The sequence below is a fragment of the Pantherophis guttatus genome, chromosome 4 (assembly GCF_059756535.1).
Source record: "Pantherophis guttatus breed Tessera chromosome 4, ASM5975653v1, whole genome shotgun sequence".
Taxonomy (NCBI): domain Eukaryota; kingdom Metazoa; phylum Chordata; class Lepidosauria; order Squamata; family Colubridae; genus Pantherophis; species Pantherophis guttatus.
Window position 1 is genome coordinate 153,448,614 of NC_142066.1, and position 17,944 is coordinate 153,466,557.

Genomic DNA, 17,944 nt, shown 5'->3' on the forward strand with positions numbered 1-17,944 from the left:
TTTGCTTAGCAACAGAAATTCTGGGGTCAATTGTGGTCATAAATTGAAGACTACCTGTAGTCCACATGTAACTGTAGCAATCCTAGACAGAGACATGAGGTTTGAATGTGTTTGAGGATGGGGATGAATGAAAAAAAAAATTTTTTTTCTCTTGCTCCAAATATGGGCTGGATCCAAATTTGATGATGCTCAAATACTTCTGAAATTAAAGGGATCCAACAATTAAGCATGATTTCAGCAGGACCACAATCCATACTACCAATGGTGTTAGTAGAAGCCACAGCGACACTATTACCTGCCATGTCATCATTATAGGAATAGCACTTAAGACTTATACACCGCTTCACAGTATTCTTTTTAAGCGGTTTGCAGAGACAACAATGTGGGTCCACATTTTACCGACCTTGGAAGGATGGAAGGTTGAGTCAACCTTGAGCTGCTGAGAAATCAAACTGCTGGCAGCCAGCAGAATTAGCCTGCAGTACTGCATTCTAACCACTGCGCCACCACAGCTCACAGCTCTTCATCATTATCCAAACTCATTGTTTGCATCATTTGCGATATGATGTCATATTCGCAACCCTCGTTTTGTGGAAACCCATGGGTTCCAGGCACAGCTGAAAGTCAAAGTATATGGGATTCAACATGCCGATTTAAATTATGGCCATCTTGTCCCCCTGCTTTGAAAATGGGACAGGGAGAATTGGCTGCTTGTAACATTTATGCAGGCTACGTTTGCACATACAATAACTCTTAAGCCATAAACCCTGATTTACCTACACAAGAACAGAGCATATGGAGTTGGGAGGGACCTTGGAGGTCTTCGAGCCCAACCCTCTGCTCAGGCAGGAAAAACTGTACCATTTCAGACTAAAGGTTGTCCAATCTCTTCTTTAAAAATTCCAGCGTTGGAGCATTCACAACTTCTGCAGGCAAGTTGTTCCACTGATTTAATAGTTCTAAAAGTTCGTACCCTGCATTAGGCTTTAATAAAACAAACCGTGATTGGTTTAGCATTGCTTATAAACACTATCAACTGGGCTTCATGGCTTGGTATTATGTGTGAACGATCCCACTAAGACTTGGTCGAGAAATCAAGGTTAAAGTAAACCATGATTTATGGCACTAGGTGAAATGTGAGGTCACATAGGCAAGGCGCCTGGTAGATGCTGGCAAATATGTACACTGGTAGATGAGGAGGCACGTGTGTATGTGTGTTTTGATTACCCTTTTCGGAAACAAGAAACTAGAACAGGTCCTATGCCGGTTCTGTAACACAGGATGATGGTTTTTGTGGTCCTTCCTTCACAAGAACCCATAGGCAACATGCTCGTAGGAGAAAGTATTTGGTGCTTCTCCTCCCAATGGGTTTAAAAGTGTTCACGTGAAGTTTTTCTTGGTCCCTTGGTTCTGCCAAAATGAAAAAGACAGCAGTGAAAAAATAAAGATAACGGGATATGGATTAATATCCCAGGAACAGTGGCGTCTTCTGGTAGGTCCTTTGTAAACCCACCCACCCCCAACATAGGACAGGGGCTATTCCAGAGGATTTTTAAAAGTTGGGCTAAAGCCAAGCTTCTCAGGAATGTGGGGTTAAAAACCTGGGGGGGGGGGGTTTGGCTACAGGGTGAAAAGTCAAGGAAAAGCTACTGGGACTCCCACCCTTCCAGCAGCCCCCCCTCCCCCACCCCCCATATTCCGGGATTTATGAAGCTTCAACCTTTCATCGTAGCATCATGGGAGCAACAGAGATTTGGCCAGCCGGGTCCAGAACCATTTCTTGGTAGCTGGGTTTGTGTAGTCACAGACGGTGATGAACCTTAAGATGCTCGGGAAATCCTGATTCATGCTTTTGCATTTAACTGGAATCAGGCGCTTGAGACGGGCACCTGCAGAAGGAAGCCGAGATAGGAGAGTGAATTAACCAGACATGAACTGTGGTGGCAAGCAAGTGGTGGCCCTGGTGGCACCAGGGCCACCACTCTTCCCTGACTGATGTTCTGAGCCACCTAGCCCATCCCACGGCAGTCCCATACAGGTCGTCCTCGACTTACAGCCATTCGTTTATAGTGACTGTTCAAAGGTACAACGGCACTGAAAAAAGGGACATGACTGTTTTTCACAATTATGGCTATTGCTGCATCCCCATGGTCACGTGATCAAAATTCAGAAGCTTGGCAACTGGCAGGTATTTATGATGGTTGCTGTTCTGGCCCGTACGCAGCCTGTGCAGCTAGTAGCCGATTCAGACAGCGAGGAGGCTGGTGTGGTGCTGCGCCAGCAGCCTGTGCAGCTGGCGCTCGAGTCGGACAATGAGGAGGCTGGAGAAGATGTGGTGCCAGAGGCGGGGATTCAGCCAGGGCCTTCACAACCTCCAGAAGCTCCCATAAGTGAAGAGGAAGAAGAGGAGCCTCTTCTCAATGCACGGGGGCGCACAGAGCTGCCAAAAGGCAGGAGTGGCTCCTCAGGAGGAGGTCTCCTCGAGAGTAAGGCTTGGGGCTAATTGGCCACTCCCTCAGCTTATTTAAGGAGGAACACCGACTGAAGCAATTTGCAGGGAACAACTTTGTTCACTCTCTTTCCTGTCTTGTCTTGCTTATCTTATCAGCTTCCTGCAAATTGCTTCTGGGCATTCTGCCAACCCTAGGAAGCTTTCACTTATTATTCTTTGAATTCCTGGTGGCTATTAATGCAATTAATTAACAGCCATTGTTGTAAAAGACTGGTTTATTTAGTAAACTAAGGTTTGAACGGACTTTGTGTGTTCTGTGTTCTTTGGGGTACGTATCAGGAACAGAACAGTTGCCGCGTCCCACCGGTGTGTGTGTGTGTGTGTGTGTGTGTGTGTGTGTGTGTGTGTGTGTGTGACATGATCCCCTTTTGCAACTTTCTGCCAAGCAAAAGTCAACAGGGCAGTCAGAGTTACTGAACAATCGTGTTACTAACTTAACATCGGCAGTGACTCACTTAACTGTGGCAAGAACAACTGTCTTGCTTAGAAATGGAAATGTTGGGGTGAACTGTAGTTTGTAAGTCGAGGACTATTTGAAAGTCTGCAAGGCAGCGTGGCCTGATTGAAGTTGCCATGGATATTGTTCCCACAGTGATCAGTCTCTTACCTGGGGAAAGACTGAGAGCAAACTTGGTCTGGAAGTCACACTCCTCACTGTCAAGATAGTCATCCGAGATGACCACCACCATCTTCCGACACCTGTAGTTGCACACAGAACGGGGAACACATTGGGGATGAGTTTCTTTCCCCACCTGGTTCGGCACAGCAACCGAACAGGACAAGTACAGACTTCAACGGATAGTTAGAACTGCAGAAAAGACAATTGCAGCCAGCCTGCCTTCCATTGAGGACCTGTATACTGCAAAGGTCAGGAAGAGGGCTGAGAAAATATCTACAGACCCTTCACATCAGTGGTGGGTTTCAATTTTTTTTACTGGGCGTGGCTGTGGGCGTGGCAGGGGAAGGACACTGTAAAACCTCCATTCCCACCCCAATCCAGGGGAAGGATACTGCAAAATCCCCATTCCCTCCCAATCAGCTGGGACTTGGGAGGCAGAGAATAGATGGGGGAGGGGCCAGACAGAATTTTTACTACCGGTTCTCCAAACTACTCAAAATTTCTGATCATAGTCCAGTATGGATAGAAATCGAGACTGCAAAAATTGAGAGAAGATCATGGAGACTAAATGAAAATCTGTTTAGATATGAAAAAAATATAATTGAACTTAAGAAGCAGATGAAAGAATTTTTTGATATTAATTTGAACAAGGGTACCCCTATTGAAATTGTGTGGGACGCGAGCAAAGCATATATGAGAGGGGTACTCATTCATATGAACTCTAAATATAAACTGAATAGACAAAAGAAAAGATCTGAAATTGAAGTAGAAATAAAGAAAAAAGAACAGTTACTTATTAAAAATCCAACAGATGAAAGAACACGTAGTGCTATAAAACTTTTGAAAGACCAATTCCAAATGCTTATGGCGGACCAAGTTGCAACAAATTTACAATATGCAAAGCATAATACATTTTGTAATGCCAATAAACCGGGCAGATGGCTGGCTTATACTTTAAGGAAGAAGCAGAGTATGCGGACCATCGACTGTATTGATATTGGAGGGACAGAAATTTATCAACAAAAATTAATTAAAGAAGTTTTTGTAGATTACTATACTAAACTATATGCTAAAGAAGACATACAGAATGGACTTATAGAAAAATATCTAGAAAATAAAAGAGTCACAAAAGTTACTAATCAACAAAAGGAAAGACTGAATCATCCTATAACAGCTGAGGAGATAATTGCAGCAATAAAACAACTGAAAACTGCCAAAGCTCCGGGAACAGATGGCTTGACTGCAGTGTATTATAAAACTTTGCAAGCAGAAATGGTGGAACAACTTAGAGACTTATTTTGTAATATACAACGAGGGGGTAAAATACCCCCATCATGGAAAACAGCTTATATCTCTTTGATACCAAAAGAGCAAGCAGGTCCTAAAAAACCGGAAAATTATAGGCCAATATCTCTTCTGAATAATGACTACAAAATTTATGTAAAAGTATTAGCCAACAGGTTGATGCCAGTAATTAAAGAGGTGATTCATGATGATCAAGCGGGATTTATAGAGGGTAGATATATGAAGGACAATGTAAGGCAAGTGATAGATTTATTGGAATATCTTGAGAAGAATAAACAGATCCCTGCAGTGCTGGCTTTTTTGGATGCGGAGAAAGCCTTTGATAGAGTGGATTGGAATTTTCTATTAAAGACTTTGGAAAAAATGGACTTTGGGGATCAATTTATATTGGCGGTTTCAGCAATTTACCAAGAGCAAAAGGCACAGATTATTATTAATGGAAGTTTGACAATAGACTTTAAAATTGAAAAAGGTACAAGACAAGGCTGTCCATTATCCCCTTTGCTATTTATTTTAACATTAGAAGTCTTGTTGAATATAATAAGAGATTCAACCAGCTTGAAAGGTATAGTGATAAGGCAAGAAGATTACAGAATAAGGGCATTTGCAGATGATCTGGTTGTTACCCTAACACAGCCGGTGGAATCAATAATCCTGATGAAAGACATTATAAAAGATTATGGTACAGTATCAGGATTTAGACTGAACCAGAAAAAAACTAAGATGATAGTCAAAAATATGACACAAGATCGAAAACATGAACTTGAAAAGAGGGCAGGTTTTGAGATTGTCTCAAAGGTTAAATATTTAGGAGTTCAGGTTGCAGAATCTAATATGAAACTGATTCAAAATAATTATGAGGTGTTGTGGCGAGAGGTACAAAAAGACATGGAGACATGGAAAAAACTGCAGCTTTCTTTACTTGGAAGAATAGCAGCAGTGAAGATGAACATTTTGCCAAGATTTCTTTTTTTGTTCCAAATGATTCCGGTGCTTAAAAGTGATAAACAATTGAAAGAGTGGCAAACTGGAGTGAATAAGTTTGTCTGGAACGAGAAAAAACCGAGAGTGAAATTGAAAATTATGCAAGATGTTCCAGAAAGGGGAGGTCTTAAACTTCCAAACCTAGTTATATTATGAAGCAGCAGCTTTGACTCAAGCAAGCGATTGGTTTGGAAGGAAAAAGACTGGAATATTGAATATAGAAAGTTTTGATCTCGAATTTGGTTGGCACGCTTACTTGTTTTATGAAAACAAAGTGGATAAAATATTTAAAAGTCATATACTTAGAGATTCTCTGATGAGAGTATGGAAGAAGCACCGAATCAAATGGGATTATAAAATACCGTTGTGGCTGGATCTTGGTCATATTATTTGGAATACAAATATAATGTCACTCGGGGGGTTTTTATATAAAGAGGTTCTTTTTACAGATGTGGGCAGATGGCAACTGAAGACATTAGAGACACTGTTGGGCGAAGGGATTAACTCAACCTGGTTACAATACAATCAACTTCAACTGAGATGGAAAGAGGACCAAAAAACTGGTATTATGTTGCATGAGGAAGAGTTGGTTAGACATATAAAAGAGAAAGGTCCAAGGCATATCAAAAGGCTATATAATGTTTTGTTAGAAAGGGATTCAGAAACTGAATTGGTTAAAGATTGCATGATTAAATGGGCACAGAATTTTGCAGAACCAGTAATGTTGGAAACATGGGAGAAAATATGGGTTCAGAATGTTAAATTTACGCAATCGCAGAATTTGAGGGAAAATTTTTATAAGATGTTTTACAGATGGCATTTAGATCCCAAGAAATTATCCTGTATGTATCCTAATGTTCAGCCAAAATGTTGGAGATGTGATTGTTTAGATGCTACATATTATCATGTTTGGTGGAATTGCAAGAAAGTTAAGGCTTTTTGGATAAAAATATGGTGGGTTATGTAGAATGTTTTGAAGAAAAAAATTCCATTTTCTCCACAATTGTTTTTATTGGGTATAGTTAAGGGTTTTACACTGGATGAAATTAAGTTGATATTGTACATGATAACTGCAGCGAGATTATTGATAGGTAAATATTGGAAAAATGAAGCTTTACCCACTATCGAAGAATGGACTTTGAAGATGGCCAGTTTTGCGGAGATGGCGAAGATCTCAGCATATTTAAAAGATCGCTCACAAGAGACTTATGAATGGGAATGGAAAAAATGGATAGATTATGTGCAGAACAAATATCAAGTTAGAAAGTACCAAGTAGTTTTTCATTGAAAGTATTATATAAAAATAGAAATGTATGAAAACTGTGAAGATAAAAAAATTTTTTAAGGGAGTTTGAGGGGTTCAAGTTTTATAAAAAGGGGATTTTGATGGGATTATATTTTGTGGAAGTCAGGGGGGAAGGGTTAGGGGAGGTTGGGGGGGTTAGGGTGGGGTGTGGGGGGTGGGATGGGGGGGGGGAAATGGGGTGAAAATGTAATTGTAAAACTTTTGCAATAAAAATTTCTGATACCGGTTCTCCAGAACTGGTCAGAACCTGCTGAAACCCACCTCTGCCTCACATCCTAGACATAAACCAGGGGTGAAATCCACTTACCTTCGCTACCAGTTCGCAAATGTGAGCGTACGTGCGTGCCCCTTCTGCGTATGCGCAGAGAGTCAAAAAGGGGACGTGATGATGTCTGGGCAGGTGGGCGGAGCCTCCCACCACCGGCGTTATAAGTTCGCCTGAGCCGGATAGTACCAGCTGAATTTCACCACTGATATAAACTGTTTCAACTTCTTGCCTGTCAAAACAACTACCGTATTTTTCAGCGTTTAAGACGACTTTTTAACACATGAAAATCTTCTCAAAAGTCGGGGGTCTTCTTATATGCCGGGTGTTGTTCTCCTGTAACCAGGCAGACCAGCCCGAAAGGCTGTGACGAGCCAAGCTCTGACCATCCCAGGTGAGTTGCCTACTAATCAGGCAACTCAGCTGGGATTGCCAGAGCCATGTAAAAGGAAAAAAGTTTTCCCCCTCCAGCTTGCTTACCTTAGCTGCTTGCCTTGCTTCGCTTGCCTGCAATCCATTCCATCAGCAAGCAACTCCCTGCCTGCAATCAAGCAGGCAGGGAGTTGTGGACTTCAACTCCCAGAATTCGTCAGCCAGCAAAGCAAAGCTGGCTGAGGAATTCTGGGAGTTGAAGTCTACAAGTCTTAAAGTTGCCAAGGTTGGAGACCCCTGTTCTATTGGGTAAGTTTTTTCCCCTTTGGGAGCTTTAAAAAAATAGTTAATTGGGGTTTTTTTTAGTTGTTCCTTTTTAGACCTAGCCATTTAAAGTTTAGGAAGTTTTAAATTTAGCTTTCATATAAAAATTAAAATAAAATAAAATAATATTTGTGCAGCTTTCTGAGATTTAGTGTGTTTCTGTAGTGTTTCACTCTAACTACACAAACACACAAAATCTCACAAAGCTGTATGTGGAATTTGTGTGTGTAAAGTGTGAAAGTTGTTTTTTTGGGCTTTTTGTGGCTGTGTGAGATTCCTGCTTGTTGCAGGGGCCATATTGGGTCTAGCACAGCTGCTTTTACATTGTGGGTGAGCCAGTTGATGTTTTTTAATTTTTATTTGGTGTGCATTGGAAGAGAGGTAGTCTTATACGGTGAGTCGGGGGTCGTCTTATACGCCCAGTCGTCATATACGCCGGAAAATACGGTAGACACAAAGACAGTTCCCCCCCCCACCCCCATGCCATCAGTCTGCTAAACAACTAATTCCCACACCACTATCTTATACCCAAGGATATCAAACCACGTAGTATGGCTGTATTACTATTATTCTCCCCGTGTTTCCTATTACCTATTCCTTTAGCATCTTGTGACTATCACTTTGCTGTTTGTATCTTCTAATTTACGTTGATCGTTTCTGTTTAGTATCTTAGGACTATCACTTGAGTGTTGTATCTTATGATTTATGACAATTGTATTTTATGATTATGATCATGATTTATCACTTGTTGCTTGTATGTATACTGTATACTGAGAGCTTATGCACCGGAGACTAATTCCTTGTGTGTCCAATCACACTTGGCCAATAAAGAATTCTCTTCTGTTGCTTCTGTATTCCTATTGCTACTATTATTCCTAATTTTACTCTACTCTATTCAACTCTACTCTGTTCTACCCTACTCTATTCTATTTCCACCCTACCCTACCCTACCTTCTGTTCTGTTCTGTTCTACAAAGAGTCCCTGTTCAAAGTTACAATGGTACTGAAAAAAGTGACTTACGATCAGGTCTTCAACCGTGATTTTTCACCTAAGTCTGTGATGGCGATCCTATGGCGAGCCATATCTGTAGGCGCACGAGCATTGCCCTAGCTCAGCTCCAGAACGCATGTGCGCACTGGCCACCTGATTTTCAGTCCTTCCGGGCCCAATGAAAGTCAAGAAATGGGCCATTTCCGGCCTCTGGAGGGCCTCTGGGGAAGGCTGTTTTCACCCTCCCCAGGCTCCAAAAAAAGCCTCTGGAGCCTGGGGAGGGCGAAAAACAGGCCTACAGGGCCCACTGTGCCATCATGTGCCAAAAATGGGGTGGGGGACCATGGGGAGGTCACACGCGCATGCGTGGGGGTGGGTGGGGCGTATTGAATTATGGGTGTGGGCATGCATGCACGCAAACCCCCTGCGCTCCCCCCGCTTTTGGCACGCGACGGCAAAAAGGTTAGCCATCACTGATTTAAGTGATTCGCTAAATAACCATGCCAAAAAAAGTTGTAAAATTGTGACTGATTCACTTAATAACCACCTTGTTTAGCAATTGAAATTCTGTTCCCAATTGTGGGCATAAATTGAGGACTATCTCTGTATACATAATAAACCATGGCTTCCTAAGCACAATAGGAGTTTTTCTCCGGCTTGCTACATGTTCTACACCTGATCGGTTGACTTACTAAATCACCTTAAGGACATAATTTTGCAGGGAAAGGCTGCAGGTCACCAAATCAGCGAACAACTAACTTCAACTTCTTTCCTCCCCTGTTTTCTTCCCTGCCTGCTTCCCACAAGGAAAGTCAAGGAAGGTTATAAGTTGCTGCAGTAAGTATCTCCTGTTGCTTTTTTTATCCTGAGCAGCCCCACCCCCAAGGATCTTGTACAAGTAGTCCTCAACTTACAACCACGATCGAGCTCAAAATTTGTGTGGCTAAGTGAGAAATCTGTTAGGTGAGTTTGCCCCATTTTTTTTAGTGCTGTTGTAACTTCGAATGGTCACTAAATGAGCTGCTGTAAGACGAAAACTACCTGTGCTTCTGCAGTGGTGGTGGGACTTATAGAGATTTCCTATAAGTCCCACCACCGCTGACTTTATTGGGGAAGTGGTAAGCCACCTGTCCCACCACCTCTATCCTACTAAAGCAGGGGTGTCAAACTCAATTTCGTTGAGGGCCGCATCAGGGTTGTGTTTGACCTGGCGGGGACCAGGGTGGATGTGGGCAGCTCGACATCACTTGTGTTGGGGGGGCCTGTGGTGGCCCGAGCACTCTGCCAGCGAAAATGGGCTCCCAAGCTCCGTTTCTGGCTGCGACAGCCTCCTGCAACCCTCTGCAGCGAAAACAGAGCTCGGGAAGGCTGCCCACGGCCCTCGTGAGCTCTGTTTTCACTGACAGAGGCACTGTGAACCGGTCCATACCTGTTTCCAAAGCAGTCTCGCGGGCCAGATCTAAGCACCTCGCAGGCCGGATCTGGCCTCCGGGCTTTGAGTTTGACTTCCCTATACTAAAGCATGGCTGGCTCAGGAATTCTGGGAGTTGAAGTCCAGAAGTCGTAAAAGGGCTGCCGTTCCTCACCTTTGTGCTAAAGTCAACACAATTTTGTGTTTTAATTCCAGCACCTCCTGTGTCTCCTGACTTTGGTCAGTTCAAGCTTCTTTTTTTTTTTTTCTTTTCTCCAGAGGCGCTGCTGAACTCACCTCCTCTCTATCAGCTCGCTGGTGATGGACCACACGCAAGTGCCCGGCAGGACATCCCGATCAAACACACAGAGCTTCAACTTATGTACTGCTTGCTCCAGTTCCTGGATCATCTCCTGCACAAAAGGAAGGTCGTTCTGGCAGTAACAGATGAAGGCGTCAAAGAGCTCAGGGCTCCGCCCTGCAAAAAAAAAAAAGAAAGAAAAGGAAGATAATTGGTGAGTGCCAGCGTTGGTTTAAGCCAGGGGTCTCCAACTTTGGCAACTTTAAGCCTGGCGGACTTCAACTCCCAGAATTCCCCATCCAGCCCGCCAACAATATGAAACAATGCCATAAACTGGCTTGTTTGTCATGCTAAGCCACAGTTTTGGGTTCCCATCGACAAGCCATAATTGGTTCCATATCCAAATTATAAACAGACTACTGTTGGTTCATGGAAAAATCATTAATAAACCATAAACGCCTCCAAGCACAAATAATAAATAGACCACAGATGGATTCCATCCATGAACCATAAATAAATCACAACCAACTTTGCAAATAGACACAATCATTGGCAGGCCTCGGTACCTACTAAGCCAACATCAGATGATCCATATTATTGTTTACTATGATGTACAAATAGTCATAAACTTAACAAGCATTCATTTAGTGACTGTCCAAAGTTACAGCAGCAATGAATAACGTGAAGTTGCAACCAGTCCTCGCACTTACAACCAATGCAGCATTCCCCGCAGTCATAGGACCAAACTTTGGTTGCTTGGCATCTGGCTTGTGTTTACAATGAGCATCCTTGAGGGCTCGTGAACACCTATTTGTGATCTTCCCATCCAGCTTCTGACAAGCAAAGCCAATGGGGAAAGCAAGATTCGCTTAAAGTCCACTTGATTTGCTTAACAGCTGCAATGATTCGCTTAAAAACCATGGGGAAAAAATAGTAAAAAAAGGCACAGGTCACTTCACAGCTGCCTTAACAATGGAAAATCTGGTCTCAGTTCTGGTTGTAAGTCAAGGACTACCTGTATGTACTAGTACCGTGATGGAGAACCTGTGGCACGCATGTCACAGGTGGCACGTGGAGCCATATTGCTGGGCACACAAGCGTTGCCCTAGTTCAGCTCCGGCGTGCATGCGCACACCGGCCAGCTGATTTTCGGGCTTTCTGGGCCCACTGGAAATCAGAAACAGGCTGTTTCCAGCCTAGAGGTGGGTGTGGAAGGCCCATTTTTCACCCTCCCCAGGCTCCAGAGCCTTTCTAGGAGCCTGGGGAGGGGAAAACAGCCTTCCCCACCCCCCCGAGGTGCTCTGGAGGCTGGAAATGGCCCATTTGCCAACTTCCGGTGGGACCGGAAGTCGGGAAACGGGATGTTTCTGGCCTCTGGAGGGCCTGCGGAGGGGGGGGGCTGTTAGAGAAGGCCATTTTTGCCCTCCCCAGCCTCCAAGAAAGCCTCTGGAGCCTGGGGAGGGCAAAAAACAGCCCTACCTGGCCCACAGTGCCATCGTGTGCCAAAAGTAGGGAGAGCACTGGGGCATTGCACGTACATGCGCAGGGTGTGGCGGGACGCATTGAATTATGGGTGTGGGAAGTCACGCGCGTGACCCCCTCCCGCGTTCCCCCCGCTTTTGGTACGTGACAGCAAAAAGGTCCACCATCACTGAACTAGCCTGTTGAAGCTTTTCCTATTGAATTTCTACGTAGCTTGCAAATGTAGATAGTTCTGAGAAATGCCCCCAATTCCTATAGAAGGTGATGGAAGGTGATGTGTGTTTTTTCCATCTTAGGGCCAGCTGAATAGGTCCCAAAGCTACTCCTCTCTCCAATCCCCACCAGATGCCTGCTATAAAAGATCTCATTTAATTTATTTAATTTGGGAACTACCCCAGTTCAGTTTAACTCTGGGCAGTCTACTGTAAAATCAGACAAAAGAGAAAAGACAATACCATGTTTCTCCGAAAATAAGACCCTATCTTATATTTTTTTTGAACCCCGAAATAAGCACTTGGCCTTATTTTCATGGAGGTCTTATTATTTTGGGGCACGTGGAGCAAGACGGGGCTCGTCTTGCCATTTTACCTGATTTCCAGCTCTGTCTCTCTAATCCTAACCAGAGGAAATGGCGGGGATCAGCTGTGCATGCGTTTAAGTATTTTTAGGGAGGGCTTATTTTAGCACATACACTCAAAAGCCCGATTGGGCTTATTATCCAGGGAGGTCTTATTTTCAGGAAAACACGGTACTTATTTTAAAAACAGCAACTTTGCAATACAGGCAGTCCTTGACTCATGACCAAAACTGAGCCCAAAATTTATGTTGCTAAGTGAGACATTTGTTAAGTGAGTTTTGCCCCATTTTACGACCTTTCTTGCCAGTGAATCACTCGCAGGTGTTAAGTTAGCAACATGGTTGTTAAGTGAATCTGGCTTCCCCATTGACTTTGCTTGTCAGAAGGTCGCAAAAGGGGATCCATGTGAACCCAGGACATTGCAACCGTCATAAGTACATGCCAGTTGCCAAGCATCTGAATTTTGATCAGGTATCCCTGGAAATGCTGCAACGATCGTGTGAAAAACATCATAAGTCACTTTTTTTCAGTGCTGAGGTAACCTTGAACAGTCACTAAATGAAATGTTATAAGTCGAGGACTACCAGTATTAAAATTATTTAAAGATCTGACGGCCCATTTACCAAGGGGGTCATCCAGAGTGGTGATGCCCTGCATTTCGGATGCTCTCGGAAAGCTACTGTCCACCGCTGGGACTTGAACCGGTCGCTCCGATTCTTCCTGTTGCTTCCTCTGGAGATACTTCTTACAGTTCTCTTCTACAAATAGAAGAAAGACACAGAGGTGAACAACTTTCAGAAACCAGGACTATGCATAACTTCGGGGAGTTGAGAGGGCGGATGGGGATAGCCAACTTGGAAAAGCTCCCATTGTCTCCACTAAGTCAGGGGTCCCCAACAGGGGTGGGCTTCAAAATTTTTAGCAAGGGGTTCTCTGCTCGGTTGCTGGGTGGGCGAGGCCTAGTTGGCCTCCTGCACCACAGCAGGGGGGGTGTGCTTTTTGCCCTCCCTGGGCTCCGGAGGTTTTCCTCGAGCCTCCGGAAGGGTGAAATGGCCTCCCCAGGCTCCGGAGGCCCTCTGGAGGCCGGAAACAAACTTCCAGCTCTCCCTGAGCCTCCGCGTGCACCCAGCACTTACCTGCATCCAAAACGGGCCACATGGGGACTCCTGGGAGGGATAGGGTGGGGTAGGCAGGGCCAGCCAGGAGTGGGATTTGGGGGTTCTCCGAACTGCACAGAATCTTAGCTAAAGGTTCTCCCGAACCCCTACGAACCTCCAGCAGCCCACCCCTGGTCCCCAACCCCCAGGCTGCAGCTCACTACCCAGCCATGTCTTATTCAGAATTGGACCAAGCAAGTGTCTGTCTGGAGCGCACACATATGCAACTCAACTTGTGCAAGCAGCGGGCCGGCGGGCATTTGCATGCATGCATGCCAACCCACCACTTCCGCAAAGGCTGCGTGCACGTGAGCCCGTTTGCACCTCAGCCCACCGCTTACACAATCCAGTCCCCTTCTCCCCCGCCCCCAGCCAAGCTGCAAAGATTGAGGACTACTGGTCTAAGTCAGGGATCCCCAATCTCTTCTGTTCAACCCCTTCATGAAATTTCAGATTGACCCCCCCCCAAACATATATTATCTGAAAATAATTTAATAAATACTATTTGAATGAATAGTACTGTTGGACGAAATATCCATCTGGTTCAGTTCCAAGCCGGGAGAAAGGAACTGGAGACAAAATAGGAGGCTGATGGGAAAGAGGATCCATTTATTGGTGAAGCAGAACCACATATTGATGGAGTTGAGAGTGGGGGGATTTTATACCTTCTCTTGAGCTTCTTGTTGCTGTGCAAAAACATGTATTCTATTGGCTGTTGTCAGACTCCCATGGAGACACATAGGGATTATGTAGGGGTCATAGCTGACTCTATAGGCAAAGTACAAACCCTGGGTATTTGTCTGAGCTAAGTTTGGTTGAAGTTTGGAGGGTGATGCAATGAAGGGGTATTGGGCAATTCTTATTGCGGCTGAGGGCTAATCCTACCTTTGTTGGATCTTGGGTGAGGGTATTTGCTTATGAATAGAGATCTATCTACCTCTATCTCTTAAGTGCTGACATTGGCTGTGCACTATTAAGGAGGGCGGGGGCTTGCTTTCCAAATACATGTTTCTCCATTTCTCATCCAGGGAAATATAATATTCTGCCTTTTTAATATTTCTCAAAATATTTCATTCTTCTAGGAGAGGGGTGGGTGCTAACTTTCTACAGTACCATGAATAATAATTGAATTGCACATAGTTGTCTATATAACGATGACAATACAGGTAGTACTTTACTTACAACAGTTCATTTAGCGACCATTCAAAGTTACAATGGCACAGAAAAAAGTGACTTATGACCAGTTTTCAACCTTATGACCGTTGCAGCATCCCCATGGTCATGTGATCAAAATTCAGCTACTTGACAACTGATTCATATTTATGACGGTTGCAGTGACCTGTGGGGGGGGTGTATCTTGTGATCCCCTTTGGCAATCAAAGTCAAACGAAGTCAATGGGGAAGTTAGATTCCCTTAACTATCGTGTCACTATCTTAACAACTGAATTTTGAATCACGTGACATTAGGTTTGGTGCAGCGGTTGTAAGTATGAAAAATTGTCACTTTTTTCAGGGCTGTTGTAACTTCAAACTGTTGTAAGCTGAGGACTACCTGTATTTTAGAGAGATAATGTCTATCTTAAAATGACTGGCATTTGCTGACAGTTTTCAGCAATCCAGAACAAGGATGTATAAAACTTGAAACAACCCTAAAAAGGAACAACTATATTTTCCCATCGAAGTCAACCACCCGGACTGGAGCGTTCAGATGTTGTTTTCCTGCACCTTTTTAATACCATTAAACCAGTCTTCCCTATTTGGGATTCCCTCTGGAGATGTGGACTTGCAGAATGCTCCCACCAGCCTAGCCATGGCTAAGAATTCTGACAGTTGACGTTCTCACACAACTGGAAGGCGACCAGATCAGGGGAACGTGACACTAAAATCTGGAGACCAGAAATGTACCAGATTCTCACCAAAGCTTCAGTTTTAATGAATTGCATTAGTTGGGAAAAGTGATTGATGATAAGCCCACAGCCTTAAAACAGGATGTGGGGGTGGGGGGAATGGGTAAGCAGGAAATGACAATGAAATACTTACAAGGAAGTGTCTTTTTGCCTTTTGCAGAAATTGCCTCCAATTAGATGGGAAGGCAGCTTTACACAGCATTTCAGCCCCCCCCAACCTTCAGCCCCTCACCTGTCCTGACAGGCAAGGTATTCAACGGGAGAGACACTTTACTTGCCTCTATTGATCCTAGATTAGAATATAGCTGGGACGAATGCGCAAGAGTTTTGCAAAACAAAGGAAACCCAAACTGTCATCCTTTCGGAGCTGAGCTGGGATCCTGCCAAGCTGCAATTTCAGGATGTCTCCCCAAAGCTCATAGCAGGCTACAGAGCAGCGATCCCCTTACGACAGCGGGCTTCCCAAGGCAGGGCGCGCACCCCGCCCCATCCTCCCTCGGATAGCGACCTTTCCCGCTCCTATCCGGCCGGACGCTCACCGATGCTGGGTCCCAGGTCGGTGAGGATGTCTTGGCGCCCCAGGAGGCGCAACAGACTCAGGAGGCGGCCCACCGTTGCCCCGCCGGGGCTCTTCGCCTGCCAGTCGTCCAGCAGGAGAACGGTGGGGTTTCGCTGGGCTTCGAAGTGCTTGATCTCCAGGTATTCATAGCCCAGCTCCTCCGCCAGCGTCGTCCAGTCGGCCGCCACCGGGGCGCGCGGGTCGAGAAAGAGACCCAGCCGGCGCCGCACCGAGTAATTCAGAGCCACCAGCGGCACCGCGGTACTTTCCGACGTCTCCGCTTCGCCCCCGATGCATCTGGTAGTCTCCCCCGCCATGGCCGGCTCGGGCTGAGTCTTGCTTGGGTTGGCCAAGCTAGAGTTGCTCGGCTGCGCCGCTTTCGCAACACATCCGATGGCGCAGAAGCAAAGGCGGAGTCGTCGCCGCCCAACCGGTTTCGTTTTGGGCGCACGGCGCCTCTGGGCTGCGCCTCTCGCGCAGCTGGGGAAGCAAGGCAGCTGCAGAGCTGGGATTGACGGGACTTGAAGTCCGGCCACTTCCCCGCGTGGAGAAAGCGAGCGAAGGCTTCCAGATGTAAATGAACTATACCACCCGGCATCCTTCGCTCGGGGCCAGGTGAGAAGGACTGGCTGCGCGTTGGAGATGTTCTCCGGAGGGGAACGAGTGAAAGTGGCGCTGTAGCGCAAGAAACAGAACAGGACGGAACAGAATAAGAGAGTTGGAAAGGGAACCTTAGAGGCCTTCTAGTCCAACCCGCTGCTCAGGCAGGAAATCCTACCTAGACCGTTTCAAAGAAAGTGTTGTCCAGTCTCTTCTTTAAAAACTTCCAGTATTGGCGCATTCACAATTTATGGAGGCAAGAAGTTACACTGATTAATATTCTGTCAGGAAATTCCTCTTTAGTTCTAAATTTGATCTCTCCTTGATTAATTTCAACTCTACTCTGTAGAAGAAGAACCCCTGGATCTCAAAGAACTTTCTTTCCACTGCCAGCACCAAGAAAATTAAATGAAAATAAAGAATCACCCTTTTTATTTAATACCTAATACCTTCCCTTAAAAAGATTTTTGTGGGAATTAACATTGAAATATAATTTAGGGTTGGGAAGCACATTGCAACAGGTGTGAATTCCACAAATCTGTCAAAGTTGACAGTTTAAAGCTCTCCAGAAACCACCTGGTATTAAATCAAGCCTAACCAGGGTTAAGCAAACCAGAGTTTAGTTGGATTGAGTCCAACATTTCTTTTGCTAAGTGAGACAGCTGTTAAGTGAGTTTTGCCCCATTTTATGACCTTTCTTGCCATAATTGCTAAGTGAATAAGCAGTTAAGTAAATGGTTGTTAAGTGAATCTCGCTTACCCATTGACTTCGATTGTCAAAAGGTCACAAAAGGTGAACACACGATCCTAAACATTGGAGCCAACATAAATACATGCCAGTTTCAAGCATCCAAATTTTGATCATGTGACCGCGAGGATGCCGCAATGTTTGTAAATGTGGAAAAATGATCATAAGTCACTTTTAGTATCGTCGTAACTTTGGTCATTAAACGAACAGTTGTAAGTCGAGGACTCTAGGGTTTTCTTTCAAAAGGAAATTTCAGAAGCTTTTAGGAAAAATTGCAGGCCACCGTATCCTTCATGCTCAATTCTTTCCTATTGTCTCAAGGAGTATTACTCACCTACCCCCATCACAAGAGCAAACCTTGGATAAAGAAAAGTATTTAGAAAAATGAACCTAAATATGCTTCATCCTACCGAGTGGGATTTTATTTATTTTTGAACGGCGCTATAACACAGCAGCGTATGCAGATGGTGTCAGAAACAACCAAAAGCCTCTTTTTGGGTTTTCTAATTCCCTGGTTGGCAGGG

General features: G+C 44.7%; 1 protein-coding gene across 1 annotated transcript; it reads right to left on the reverse strand.

Annotated features, from left to right (window-relative positions):
- Positions 1 to 933: 933 nt before the first annotated feature.
- MYD88 (MYD88 innate immune signal transduction adaptor) lies at positions 934 to 16,723 on the reverse strand. Its single transcript, XM_034401653.3, has 6 exons — positions 16,053 to 16,723; positions 13,073 to 13,207; positions 10,387 to 10,567; positions 3,120 to 3,211; positions 1,721 to 1,889; positions 934 to 1,410 (listed from the first exon to the last, which is right to left on the reverse strand). Exons 1-5 carry the CDS (start codon positions 16,387 to 16,389, stop codon positions 1,735 to 1,737), a joined length of 900 nt encoding a protein of 299 aa, XP_034257544.1. The 5' UTR covers positions 16,390 to 16,723; the 3' UTR covers positions 934 to 1,410; positions 1,721 to 1,734.
- Between the last annotated feature and the right edge of the window lie 1,221 nt (positions 16,724 to 17,944).

Coding starts and splice junctions, on each gene's coding strand:
- MYD88 (XM_034401653.3), bottom strand. CDS start 16,389: ATGGCGGGGGAGACTACCAGATGCATCGGGGGCGAAGCGGAGACGTCG. Junction 13,208..16,052: donor CGACCTGGGACCCAGCATCG/GTGAGCGTCCGG, acceptor TTCTATTTGTAG/AAGAGAACTGTAAGAAGTAT. Junction 1,890..3,119: donor TGCTCTCAGTCTTTCCCCAG/GTAAGAGACTGA, acceptor TTCCTTCTGCAG/GTGCCCGTCTCAAGCGCCTG.